The sequence below is a fragment of the Rutilus rutilus genome (assembly GCF_951802725.1).
Source record: "Rutilus rutilus genome assembly, chromosome: 1".
Lineage (NCBI taxonomy): Eukaryota > Metazoa > Chordata > Actinopteri > Cypriniformes > Leuciscidae > Rutilus > Rutilus rutilus.
The window spans coordinates 51,672,439-51,687,206 of NC_140209.1; the positions used below are offsets into that span (position 1 = coordinate 51,672,439).

The 14,768-nt window shown below is 34.8% G+C and overlaps 1 protein-coding gene across 4 annotated transcripts in view; it reads left to right on the plus strand.

Annotated features, from left to right (window-relative positions):
- Positions 1-1,275: 1,275 nt before the first annotated feature.
- mrtfaa (myocardin related transcription factor Aa) overlaps positions 1,276-14,768 on the plus strand; it is a 45,482-nt gene continuing 31,989 nt past the window's right edge. For all 4 annotated transcript variants that reach the window (XM_084401832.1, XM_084401835.1, XM_084401833.1 and 1 more), the window contains exons 1-3: positions 1,276-1,362; positions 4,569-4,629; positions 10,247-10,417. In XM_084401832.1, the coding sequence (XP_084257958.1) occupies positions 10,261-10,417 (157 nt within the window). In that variant the 5' untranslated portion in view covers positions 1,276-1,362; positions 4,569-4,629; positions 10,247-10,260. The remainder of the gene's footprint in view (positions 1,363-4,568; positions 4,630-10,246; positions 10,418-14,768) is intronic.

The window sequence follows — 14,768 nt, forward strand, 5'->3', positions numbered from 1 at the left end:
TGATTTTACTTGACAACTCAAAGCCACTGAGGCTGTAACAGACCTTTAACCTAAAAAGTCTACAGCCTGAACTTTAAAAGATCTTACTTTTATCATTCTTGATAAGGGACTGGAATAACCCAGTTAGTGAGTCAGAATCACCACATCTGAACTCTGAATGTTGCACTTGCACACAGAAACCGCAAGACACCGAGGCTTATGTGCATGCTTTATAGACAAACTCATGTGAATCCATACAGATATTAAAATGCATTTGGACAGTAAAAGCATTTCAAAAGTCTCTCTCATTGCTGATGTCCACACTGTACTGAAATGTAAGTGGAATCGTCAGCATATACTGTTACAGATGTTTATGAATGTAAAATGTGGATGTTTTTTCCCTTGAATGTCAGAATGATTATTAACATTGATTAATATATGAATAATCGCAAACCCAGTCAGATGATTCAAACTATAAATACTTTAGGATACTGTATTTATTGATGACTACTTAGATTTTATAATTGATGTCACATAAAATTTGTGTAATATTTTTTTATACAATAAAATAATTGATCAATGATAATGTGGTACAAAATGGAGTCGTATGCACTGGTTTGCTTTCAATGTGTAAACCTATGGTGTAAACCTCAATGTTGACCATAGACTGTAAAAAAATAGGATGTTGACAGGGTCAGACAAACAGATAATTGCGTAAATTGGCCTCGAGGAGGCAGTAAGATCACTCTTTTCTGCGCTATTCAACTCAAATTTCCTTAAGAAGTTTTCCAAGTCCCCATGATTTTAGTGACTAATTAATATATTTATATTATAAAAAGATTTGTAATAAATTATCATTGTTGATTTGTTTGTTTGGAAACTAACAGACAAAGCCGAATTGTGGGCCACAAAAAAAAATCCCTAATCTTTTTATGTTATTGGAGATATTTGTACACTTTAAAGTATATAGTATATAACATTTTTTTTTTTTTTTTTGTAAATAACGTACAAGCTAACTTTCATTTTACCATTTGGTAAAATCTCAACGCTGTGTTCCTACCCTCAACCGATGAGCATTCCGATTGGCCCTCTGATTCCACCGAGAACAGTGAGCAGCGCTGTGATTGGTCTAGTAGGTCATCGTTCAACACAGTCGACCTCGTTTGTTTACAGATATGGCTCTGGTTTGTCCCTGTCGCGGAAGTCATTTAAATGAGCCTACTGGTTATTTGCGATGCCAGTCTTCTAAGTACTCGCCAACTATTGGATGGATCATAAAAATGGGCGGGGTTCCGGTTGAAGTTTGCTGGATATCGGAAACGACTAGTGAAGTCCAGACCATTGGAATACCAATAGATGATGAGATGTATCAACCATTGTAAAGTAAGACAACTGTTAAACTTATGCCTTGGTTTGACGCGCTAGCGCTGTGCAGGCGCAGTCTTTTGTTCCAATACTTCCAGGGTGTTTAATATTGCATCATGAGCTTGCTGGAAGTTGCATGTACGTTAGTTGGGAACAGCAAGCACATGGTCTGAGTTTGCTTGTCAGGATAATGTGCCATATGTTTGCTGGGTGAGACAGCATCTTTTTGGGGGGTTTGTCCTGCGTATGACTGAAGATTATTAGGGATACAGGTCACCTTGACCACAGTGGGCATAGGAGGGTGCTTGTGGTCCTGATGCTGTGAAGGTGGGACTCTTATGTAACGTGCATCATGACATGGTGTCTTTATTCTTTTGTTGAATGCATCTGTCGTTAGGTGAGTTTGCATATTATGACAGTTCTTAGAACATGTTATTTAAAGCTTTTAAAGTGTGTTCTTTTGCCTTTGTTCCAAAAGTAGTAGTACTATGGTTATTATGCCATATGTTTTGTTTTTGGACAATATACTTACCTTAAACAATAAATACAAACAGTACCAAATAGTTTTTTTTACATTTATGGTATTATCATACCATGAATCATACCATGAATGTGTATCATAACACAACAGTGTATGTGAATGTGGTATCCAAGTTCCAGGTGTATGAAAGAAAAAATAATTTAGACACTTCAGTTAAAGTCTAAAGTCTTAGTTTAGTTAAATGCTGATGGTCATACAGATGCGTTTGATCTCTGTATGACTGCATTATTGCTTTATAAACAATAGTTTAATGTCCTGTTTTGCAATCATTTTGGTGGTTTGTTTTTAATTACTTTTTTTTTATTTTTTTATTTAATAATATAACATTAAGGTAAATAGGTTTATGATAAATATATTTCTAAAATAATAACTAAAAATTGTATTATAATAAATATGGTAATTTAAAATATGAATATATTTCTAGAAATATATTAATATGTATTAAAATAAATGGGTTCAAGGTTCTGCTGTAAGTGTCTTGGGATGTGTTGCATGATGCATAAGACTTATTGATCTGTCTTTCTGTCACATCAGCGTTTTAACTGCAGGTTGGAAACATGATGAATATACAATATTTAACATATACACAAGAATACCACACAGTTTATGATCAACAGGCATGCCTTCTGCTTCACACACTGTGTGTGTGTATAAACTAGGTCAGCTGATGATTCATAGTGACTCAATAAAGTGGGACAAAATGAACTCGAACTTCTGCTTCATTTCAAACTATATAGAGACTTTGAGACAAACCAGCTTAAAATGATAAAAAACACCAGTCCTCACTTATTTCTGTAATATGTTTCTTGTGCCTGCCTCTTTTTAGTCACTCTTACTTTTGTCCTTTTGTCTCGCAGCTCAGGTTTCAAGGAATGTTGAAGTTCAACTTTATCAGCAGCAGAAATGTGCAGCTTGTACTTTTGATAAAGCACATTAATTCTTCTGCTAAAATATGGGTTATTTGGGCTGTAAGATTATCTAATTTGTCCTTTTAGTTGTGGTACTGCTGTTCTATGTGGATAGACTTCTGGTTATGGGCTACCGCCTTAATTCTAGTGTCTGGATCTGGGTCTGTGTTAAAGGAGAACTCCGGTCAATTTTAATGAGCTCAATGTTAAAATTGACCGGAGTTCTCCTTTAAGAACCTGTGTGCGGACTGAGAGATGAGTCAAAGTGATTTTCTGTGGCATGCTGTTGATGGAGCTTTTATTGAACTCAGAACATGCCTCTATGCAACAAAACCTTATGTGTTATATAGAGTAAAAATACAGTATTTTTACTCTATATAACACATAAGGTTTTGTATACAGGCCTACAGTATATATACTGTGTGTGTGTATATATATATATATATATATATATATATATATATATATATATATATATATATATATATATATATATAATATAGGGCTCAGCAATGAGAGGGGCCGAGTGTAAAGGCCTGTTTACTATAAATAAATTAGCGTCCATACCAGCAGACAATATGGTTATGTTTATTATAAGCACATGATGCAAGAGTTTTGTAGTCTAAGAACTAAATCTTAGAACTAAATCTTTATCATTATAGTTATCATCGTTGGTGTGAACGGCTTAAAGGGTTTCGGGCCTGTTGATACCAGTGTTGTTATTGTTGACTAAAACTATTAAAAATTATTTTCTGTAATTTAAATAAAGCTGAAATAAAATACAGTTATAAGGTTAAACTTAAACTTGAAAGACTAGAAATGTTGCCTTGGCAACAAGCTGAAATAAGTTGAAGTTGAAGTACTAAAACTGAATTAAAAATATAAAACAAAACAAAACCTAATAAAAATGACTAAAACTTAAACTAATATCAAAGTGAACATGAACATATTAATATTATAATAGTATATAAATAATAGTAAAATAACACAGTTGGTGCTGAAAATCTTGAATTCATTGAACTTGTACAAAACAAGCATTTTTATTCTTTGCTAACTTGCAAGCATTTTGCTTTCTGTTATGTATTTCACATTATCTTTGTGACAAATCAACAGAATTTGCAACAGCAATGCTATCTAGCTTGCTAACACAGATGAGGGTTTTGTGGAAGCTACAAAAATGACTGTTAGCTAGGCCTATATCATTTCCAGCTTCTTGTTTTGTAGTTTAAAAGAAAAATCTTGTGAAGAAAAATAAGTATTTCTAAAACATTAAATATATTAAACTTTTCAAATATGAAAATACTTAACATGATCATTCTTTTGTGGTGGGGTCGGTGAAAATGTTGACATGGTGAGTAAAAAAATTGAGACTTCTACTGGCAAATCCTTATTGTCGAATCCTCATGATCTTTTTACCTAATACCCCTAATGTGAACCGATCTCTGAGATGTTTTTGGTAACACTTTAGTTTTGGGCCCGATTCTCACTATTAACTAGTTGCTTATTGGCATGCATATCTTTAGGATATTGGTTGTTTATTAGCCTAGTACTTATAAAGCCTTATTATTAATGCCTTATTCTGCATGACCATATTCTACATCACTGAATCCTACCCAAAACCTAAACTTAACATCGACCTTACTAACTATTTATAGGCAATAATTAGGAGTTTATTGAGGCAAAAGTCAGTTAATAGTTAGTTAATGGTGAGAATTGGACCATGTTTTTTATTAGCTAATCTTTTGCTCTTTCTTTTCCTATTTTCTTTCTTGTAGTTGGTGGTGCGTCACCTGACATGGAATTACTCCGGACTCTTTTGAACAGGGAATAAATCAGGTAACTGAATCACAGGCACCTACACGTAAACACCTCTGGGTATTTTCCACCTCACAGCTCCTCGTATTTATTTTACTGCTGTTCTGCATATGCCATTCCCAAAACCCTGTTATTATCTTCACGTCTCAGAAACTCAGCGCTCTTTAATTTGGCGTAGTAGTAGATTTATATAGTTCAAACGGCATGTGAATTGATCATCTCTTTCGCATTACTAGTTATATGGTAGCATGAAATAAACATGAATGAACATCAGAAGGTATGTTGAAAGATCCTGTACAGCTTAGCGTAATTTGTATCATGTCTCGTGTTATCGCTCAATTAGCATTTCAACTGTGGCGAGATGTCAAAAAAACAGCTTGTAAACAACGTGTCACATAACGTTACATTTACCTCAGGAAAGCCATTCAGTGACCATAAACTCGTTAGTTAGCTAGAAAAATGTTCTACAATATTTCATATGTTTGAATAAATCCATCATGAAAACAAGCGCTTTTGTGTAATTTACTCGATTTTACACAAATCAATTAATTTTAACCTTTAAAATAGTCATCTACCCATTGACAGGGTTCCCTGTATAGTTTACAGCTTTAGTTGACAGAGAACGATTTCCTTGAGAAAAGTTGACATGGACTATACCTGATACACATCCAAATGAATCAATATCGAATTAAATTGAAATGAAATTGGTATTGAATTAAATGGAATCACAAGCTTGTGAATCGAAATAGAAGAACCCAGCCCTAGTTTGTATTCATAAAGTCTAGGAGTAAAAGTCAACTTGAAACACCATACACAACCCATTTTGCTTTTGTAATCTGATATCTCAGAAAAAAAGAAAGAAAAAAAAAACTGACTGAGAGTCAGTTGGGATTGCGGGCCACTTGGATACGGTTGGCCTGGCTGTTCCTGGCATAGATTAGCCAGCTGCCACTTTGCAGAGACAACAGGCACAAGGCATGATATTCTGACTCAGTGACCTCATCTATTTGGTGATGTGTGTAGTCTTAAAATGTTGACTTGTCTATACCCCACGTGTTTAGCTTGGTAAACAGAAGAAACAACCATCCAACTGCCTGCTGTTGAAGCCGATAATAACGCCAGAGAGCATTTGTAGAAGGACAATTCATCCCAGAGATAATGGTGTTTTGCATTCTGACCCAGATAAAAGCAAATGTGCCTGACCATGAAAGCCAAAATAAGAAACTTGACCTCAGTTTTACAATTCAAAGACCTGAGGGAAAGACCTTGCTTATGCTGGAGGCTTGGCTTTAAGTCATATCCTGATTCCATTCCTCACCCATAAAAGTAGCTAAAACCCCCAGAAATGTGTTTGTGTACTGGCTTTAATTGTCTTTTTGCTGGGAGGTAATAAAACAGTGTATTGGAAAGACTGTAACTTCTGAATAGGGTAAGCAGTAATCTTCAAAGTGATGTACGATAAGTGATGTCAGTAAGTGCAATATGTTCCCAGCAGTTGAGCATCAGTTTCCCATAAAGATCAATAAATCATATACATTTTGTGTAAGTGTATAGTGTAATTATTGTGAGTGTGTGTTGGATGTCAGAGTCAGGATGTCTCAGTTTTAAAGTTCATCCATCCATCCATCCATCCTGCTCATCAAAGCTGCATTTATTTGTTTAAAAACACAAAAACCGTAATATTAAGAAATATTACTATAATTTAAAATAAATTATTTCTATTAGAATCTTTTTAAACAATGTGTTGCTGTGATGGTAAAGCTGAATGTCTGGCATCGTTACTCCAGTCTTCAGTGTCACATGATCTCTCGGAAATGATTCTAATAGGCTGATTTGGTGCTATATGCAAATCTCTATACATCTATATCTATATACATTCACAGTCTGGCCCAAACAGTACATGTGGTGTTCTGCAGTCCCTTCTCCCAAACTTCCCTGCGTTCATCGTCGCTCTCAGCACATTTCTCTTACCGCAAATACTCCCACTCATATTTTTAGTATTACTTCACAGAAATGTTCTGTGAACCAACAAAAGGGAAGAAAAAAAGCATATCACAGAAAACAAATGAGTTTGCAAAACAATTTTACTGCAGTGCTGAGAATCTGAGATGTAAACAGAATGCACCTGTCAATCATATTTTCCCGTTGTGACATCATTCATCACCATGGCGATAGATTCCAGCAGCACTGTTTTGCTCAGATGGCCTGATGAGAACTAAGTGTGTGTGTGTGTGTGTGTGTTTTGTGTGACTCACTCGGCACATGACTAATCTGTTATCTGCTCCTCTTCTCTGTACTCGAACCCTGTGGAGAGAAATGCGTTTCTGAAAGCACCTGACACTCCTTCTATCAAAACCTATTCTCTTGTTCTGCAACAAAGTGTTTTGTTTTCTGCTAACCCTCTGTGTAGAGGGAAAGTCTGATCCGTATGACTTTTTCTGTTCCACAAAATAAGACCGTTTAAGATTCTTAATGTAGCTTCAGTTCAGATTATACAGGACAAAAAACACCATCAAATCATCAAGAGCTCAGTGAGAAGCCTTACTTTTCGTTTGTGATTTGTCATTGTTAGATGACAACAGAAACATTCATTTAAAAAAAAAAAAAATCATCTAATTGTGCTCAAACTAATTAAAAAAAAAACCTTAAATAAATTTTGCTCCAATATTAACTGTGCTTTACCAATTAAATAAGCTAAATTCATTCATATGGCTTCTGCTTGAGTTTGCAGCTTGCTTGCAACTTCTCAGTAAACTAGCTGAATTAACAATGTTATTTCCCTATTATTCAAAGCAAGGTGATAGGATCTAACAGTGATCTATTTTTCTGAAGAGGGGATTTTGTAACTTGAGAGAAGTTCTGATGGAATTTTTCATTGAAATTTCACTCAAAATGAGAAATCTGTGAATGCTTTCTGGATGTTAAAAACACAGTCATGCATTGTAGAATATTTCTAATTGTCCAGATCTTACTTGTAGCAATTACAAGAAATTATTCAGGACATTTTCAATATTCCACATTGACAGATCCAAAATGTTGTACACAATTCTGATTAAACATTATTATGTTAACCATATTTTCTCATGTTGTGCTTTTTTTAACATGCACATGAGAGAACTTTTTTAAACTTCCCCTGTAGTCAATAATTCAATCCCTTAAAACTCATATTTGAGCACCAAAATGACATATTTAAACGTCTTCATGTCTTAAAATAGCTTGAATGTAACAACCTTGCTTCATTTAGTATATGCAGTGCCATGGCCCATGAATATGAAAATTAGCCCCGCCTCCACTCACTCACAACAGCACTGAACTGAACTTTATGAACTTAACTCGCTCAACTTAACTGAGGTAAATGCTGTACAATGGTATCGCTCTTTACAACGTCGGACACATAACAGTAATTAATATGATTAGCCTTTAGCTTGACTGTTATCAAGTCAAGTTGCTAATGTTACACAAATCATGTTCCTCAGTTCACCATCTCAGAGTCAGACAGTTGCCTTCTAACAATCCTTAGAAACAACTCAGAACGTCAGTGGAGAAAGACATATAGTTCATCATAACATCGTAGCGTCATATACATAATTCACCCGCTATAATGCTAAATGTACCCAACAGAAAAATATACCGGGAATTCATCGGTTCTCTTTAGACTCCCCTGCTTCAGAGAATGTAAATTATGCTAAAGCCATCCGGCACCTTGATGTAATTAGTTACAAGAGTTAGAAGAATTTGAACATGTTTTATATAGCATATTAAAAACACCACATTTAAACAACATTTAAAAACTTGATTTTCACCACAGGAGTCTTAACAGATGATGCAGAAATTCTAAAATTCTGCTTTTGAACATTTAAATGTTTTAAATGATGCAGACATTCTAAAATTCAGTTTTTGGACATTCCAATGTTCAAGATGTTGCAGACATTCTAAAATTCTCATTTTTTGAATGTTCTTGATGTTTCTGACATTCTAAAATTCAAACGTTGTAGATGTTGCTGAGAAATGCAGCCATTAAAAAATTCTCTTATTTGAATATTCAAAATGTTATAGTTGTTGCAGACATCTCAAAATACAGTACCAGTCAAAAGTTTGGAAACATTACTATTTTTAATGTTTTTGAAAGAAGTCTCTTATGCTCATCAAGCCTGCAGTTAAAAAAAAAAAAAAAAAAAAAAACAGTAATATTATGAAATATTATTACAATTTAAAATAATGGTTCTCTTTTTTTAATATATTTTAAAATGTAATTTATTTTTGTGATGCAAAGCTGAATTTTCATCAGCAAGTACTCCAGTCTTTGGTGTCTTATGATCCTTCAGAAATCATTCTAATATGATGATTTGATACTCAGTTATTTATTATATAAATAGTTAGTTATTATAAAAACAGCATTTATTCAAAATAAAAACATTTCTAACGATATAAATCGTTACCATCACCTTTTATCAATTTAACGCATCCTTGTTGAAATAAAGTACTAATTTCTTTAAAAAAAAATAGTTATTGTTCCCAAACTTTTGAACGGTAGTGTATATTGTTACAAAAGATTTCTATTCTAAATAAATACAGTTCTTTTTAACTTTTTATTCATCAAATAATCCTGAAAAAAGTATTAAGCAGCACAACTGTTTCCAACATTGATCATAAATCAGCATATTAGAATGATTTATGAAGGATCATAAGACACCAAAGACTGGAGTACTTGCTGATGAAAATTCAGCTTTGCATCACAAAAATAAACTACATTTTAAAGTATATTAAAAAAGAGAACCATTATTTTAAATTGTAATAATATTTCATAATATTACTGTTGTTGTTTTTTTTGTTTTTTTTTTAACTGCAGGCTTGATGAGCATAAGAGACTTCTTTCAAAAACATTAAAAATAGTAATGTTTCCAAACTTTTGATTGGTACTGTATATATATATATATATTATATATATATTATAGATGTTGAAGACATTCTAAAATTCTGCTTTTGAACATTTAAACAATCAAAATCTTGTCCCATTCAGCACATGAAACCATCTTTCAGGTTGTGTAATTGACTGTAAAAAGTGTAATCCGAGCTCTAGGTTTGCCGGGACATTTCACCATGACACAGAATATGTAAAGGTCAGAGCAGACGTGCTCTCAATTTTCAAATGATCTTTCAAGATTTCTAACTTTGGAAGTTGATGGTTGGAAAAAGTGAACCCCATTAGCAGATGCGGCCATGACTGAATTTCTGACTGTTGGGCTGATACCTTCGCAACCTGTCACTGCAAAGATGCTGCTTTCTGCATGTGAAGTGTTATAACATGTTACCATGGTGATGGTGTTTGTCATCTGCTTAAAATGCTTGCAGCAGAGTTTGTGTTACTACTGTTTTTTTCCTGTTGCAGTGAGATCATACATCTCTTCACTACACACACACAATCCGAGATGAATGCCTCTTTTCTTTTTGTAACTAAAGGTCATATTCACAATGAAAATATCCTTGTACATACTTTTAAAAACTGTTGTCAGAAATGATAGTTTGTTCCCTTTAAAGGGACATAAGCCTACTGACTACTAGCAAATTTAAGATAAAGTAGGTTAACGGTGAATGACTAATGTAATTATTTTTTTATTTCTCTTTTTTTTCCCTTTAGGGCTGTTTTTGACCATGGCGACTATGGGGGAGGAGTCAAGTCCCAGTGTCACCACCCCTTCTCTTCCCACAGGCTCCGCCTCCAGTCCACAGAGTGCCGTAGCCAATGAGCTGCAAGAACTGTCTCTTCAGCCCGTCCCCAACTTGCTTCCTATTCACGAGAGAAAGAATGGTGAGTTTATTATAATGCCAAAACAATTACATCTAAATAGTAAATCTAAAAACACAGAAACTTGAATAATAGAGTGGTGCAGGTATGGCGTCAGAACTCGAAAGTCTAATTCGACACTGGTTCCTTCTAGATTTTCTTCCAGGAACACACTCGTCACAATATTCCTCATTTAAATAATTTCCACCCAAGGCATACTCAAAAAAGGGACTAGGCTTTGAGTTGCATTAGTGGTGTATTGAAAGTTGCGGTTATGGTAAGGGGCGTGGCATTTCAGAAATGTGTTCGAAGCGGGGGACCAATCAAAACACACTGGTCCAGCCGACCAATCAGAACACATTGCACTTTTCATAGGGAGGGGCTTCACACAGACCGGAACTAAACAGAGCGTTACAGAGACTGTGCTGAAACAATGTAAAATATGAGAAACATTTTTGAACAGTTTAGACTCTAGCATGACCTATTCTAGAAGACCCTGAAAACAAAAGGGCATTTTGTAAAAGGGCATAATATGGCCTCTTTAAAACAACTGTTTTTTGTAATGTAAAAAATGTAATCATATCATATAGAAATTTGGCACCTAATGTATAATTACAACCTATGCAGTGCCACTGAAAACATTTACACTTTTAAGAGAAAGAATAGCTCATCTTAAAATAACCTGTTAAAAGGCACCATCTCACAATTCCTGGACAGATTTTGTCCCTCACATTTTTGTCTGGGTGTCTTAATGAGAAGAATGTTTCACATTAATGGCAGTGTCACTGTCACCCCATCTAGCTATGGAGGGGAAAAAAACTAAAGGCACCCTAGATAAATGTTTGATGGTAAATTTTCCACCACAAATATTAAAGTGGTACGGTACGATTCATTTTAGACTGTTTTATTTCGCAGGACTTTTGTACATCTAGCAGCCAAATGGCAAGGAATTTTATTCTCATTTGCACTTATCGGATGCTGATTTTTGATCCTCTGTGCAATCACAGATTTTAAAAGCTGACTTTTATTTTTTTATGTAGCTTGAGTCACACACACACACACACACAAAAAAAAATCACGGTAACACTTAACAATATGGTTCCATTTGTTAACATTAGTTAATTACTATAGCAAAAGCTAACAATGGAAAAAAAACTTCTAAAGTATTTATTAATATCAGTTAATGCTAATTTCAACACTTGCTGATAGAGTATCTGTTAACATTATTTAATGGACCCGAGCTGACAAACTAGCAATGAATAGTTGTATTTTTATTAACTAATGTTAACAACGATTATCAAATACTGTATCAATGTATTTCCCACTGTTAGTTAAAGGGATAGTTGACCAAAAATTAAAAACATTTCTGTCATAATTTCCTCTCCCTCATGTTGTTCCAAACCTGTAAGACGTTCGTTCATCTTCAAAACACAATTGAAGGTATTTTTAATGAAATCTGAGCAATTTCTGAAAATCTCAAACCAGCTGCGTAACACACAAATGAGTGAGTTCATGAATATTTATATCTGAGTAAAAGCCTAAATTAAATCTGTTCGTCATATAAAGTGATCGTGTCTCTTCAGAAAATGTGGACTAAACCGCTCAATTCATATGGATTTGTTTTATGATCTCTTTATGAACCTTTTGAACATGTTGTGTAGCTGTCAACAGAGGCACAGAAAGCTCTCAGATTTCATAAAAAAAAAAAAAAGAGATTGTGTGTTCATTTGTGTTCTGAAGATGAACAAAAGTCTTATGGGTTTGGAACGACATGAGGGAGAGTAATTAATAAAATAATTTTCTTTTTTCGTTAACTAATGGTACCTTATTGTAAATTGTTACCAAAATCATAACCAGGACAAAAAGAAAGTGCTACGTGCACAAGTGCATAATAACACAATGTTATGATCTGATATTATAAGCCTAACGTTATGATTAGCATACATGCACATGGCCGAAATGTGACATGCTTACACGTGGCTAAGCTGATTAACTGTGTTCTGCCTCATAGCAATGACCTGTTTAGCATGTGGTGATCGGCCTTTGGCTAATAATGGTTTCTAGGTTTATTTTGCATTGCTTATTTTTGTGAACACCCACACTTGCCTCCCACAATCTCTGTATGGTTAAAATTTGGTTGGAGGAACTGTGTTATCTGTGAGGTGTTGCTACTGCCATCCAGTGGATTCTGTCAGAACTTTGGTGTACTTTTTTTTTTTTTTTTTTTTTTTTATCCAGGAAGAGTATTGGTCAGCCTGAAATCACTTGCACTACAGGGGTTGAACAATGATACTGAAACAATGGCCAATAAAGTGTTGGAGGTTTCACACCTATATAAGCATGGCCTGGTGGTCAATCTGCACTGATTTTATACATCAGTATTAGCAGAGTGAAGGTTGGATTAGCAGAGCAATAGTACAGCTGCACATAAAATATTGCAATACACACAACATTATGGGAGACATATCATAGTTCAAAAAAGGACAAATTCTTACTGGCTCATCTGTGACCAAGACAGCAAGTCTTTGTGGTGGATCAAGAGCTATGGTATCCAGGGTAATGTCGGCATATCTCCACATAGAACGAACTACATCCAACAGGAGTAACTGTTGATGCAAGAGGAAGCTGTCTGAAAGTATTGTCCAGTACTAACCCAGATTGTATCCAAAAGATGTAAAAGCTGCCCAACTCACTGCAGAATTAAATGTGCACCTCGACTGTTTGTCAGGAGCTTCACAGAGTCAATATGAATGGTCGGGCTGCTATAGCCAAACCTTTGGTCACGCGTGCCAATGCCTAACGTCGGTTTCATTGGTGCCAACAGGGCAAATCTTAGACTTGGGCTTAGTCTTGTTCAACTTCACTGTCTTTCCCACAAAAGTTACGGTGTGGAGAAGCCTCACAGAAGCTTAACACCCGGACTGTTGCTGGCCAGAGTGAAGCACGGGGTGGATCAGGGTCAGTGATGGTTTGGGCTGCGATATCATGGCATTCCCTACTGCGCATCACTGCCAAGGACTGCCGAAACATTCTGGAGGACCGTGTGCACCTAATGCTAATACAAGTGCCGTGTATCAGCATGATAATGCACCAATACACACAGCAAGACTTGTGACAGAATGGTTTGATGAACATGAAAGTGAAGTTGAACATCTCCAATGGCCTGCACAGTCACCAGATCTGAATATTTTTCTACATCAGCATCACATAGTGACCTGGCCACTGTCTGGAAGGCTCAAAATCTTTCTGGCCACTGTGAAGGAATTGTATGTGTCATTCCCAAGATGAACTGATGCAATATTAGCTGCAAAATGAGGCCCTGTACCTTACTAATAAATGATTGTCGTCTAAAACCAGGTGTTTCAGTTTCATTGTCCAACCTTATATATACAGTCTTGCAAGCAAGTATTCATTTAGCAGATGCTTTTTACCAACCCTGATTGACCTGATTTAAGTGCCTTGTTCAGGCTAATGGATCGGCCCTAGCGAGAAGGGTCTGGCTGCAGACATGCACTCTACTCTGTCTGCACTTGCACTCTCTGCACAGGAACTGGAAATAAGATATGATGTTGTAACAGATTTTGGCACTTTGATTTTTTTAAAATTTGTTTCTTATAATAAATATTTTGAAACAAATATAATAGTTTCAGCAATGAAACACACACTGATGTGTGTTTCAGAGGACATGAAATCTGTGCTTATACAGTAAACCCAAAATTAATATTTGGATGCTTTTATATTTTGTTATCTTATCCAAAGTCATTTATTTTACGAGTGTAACTTTCAGCAGGTGTCTGAATAATTTATTTGCGGCGACTGTATGTATATTTGGCCATATTGCAGGGTTGCCGCTGCGGTATCAGATACTGTCATACCAGATTATGTTTTGGATGTCAAATGGGGTGAGAGACTGTGTTATTTTATTATTATTTATATACTATTATAGTATTTATTAATATTTGTAGCTAGCTGTTATTATTGTATTTTCGGTTTTATTTAAATTTAGTGTTTTTTTGTCATTTGTATTATTATTTTTCTTTTTTTAAGTAATTAAATTATTTTTTTATTTCTTTTTTAAAATACTTAGTACTTCTATATAATCTTATTTAGGTCAGATGCCAAGGCAACATTTCTAATTTTCAATGTTAAGTTTTTAATTTTATTTAATTTTATAATTTTTTATATTATTTAAATACTATTAAATATTCGTAATAGTTTTTGTTTTACTTAAAGTCGGCATGAAACGGAAGTTGTGTATAGTCTTTTCTTCTCTATTGTGCCGTATATCCGAGTGAAGCGGCTTCTCGAATAAGAAATAAAGTTTGGCGACCCGCCTTCACGTCAACAAACACGTCATCAGAGTTATTTATAGTCA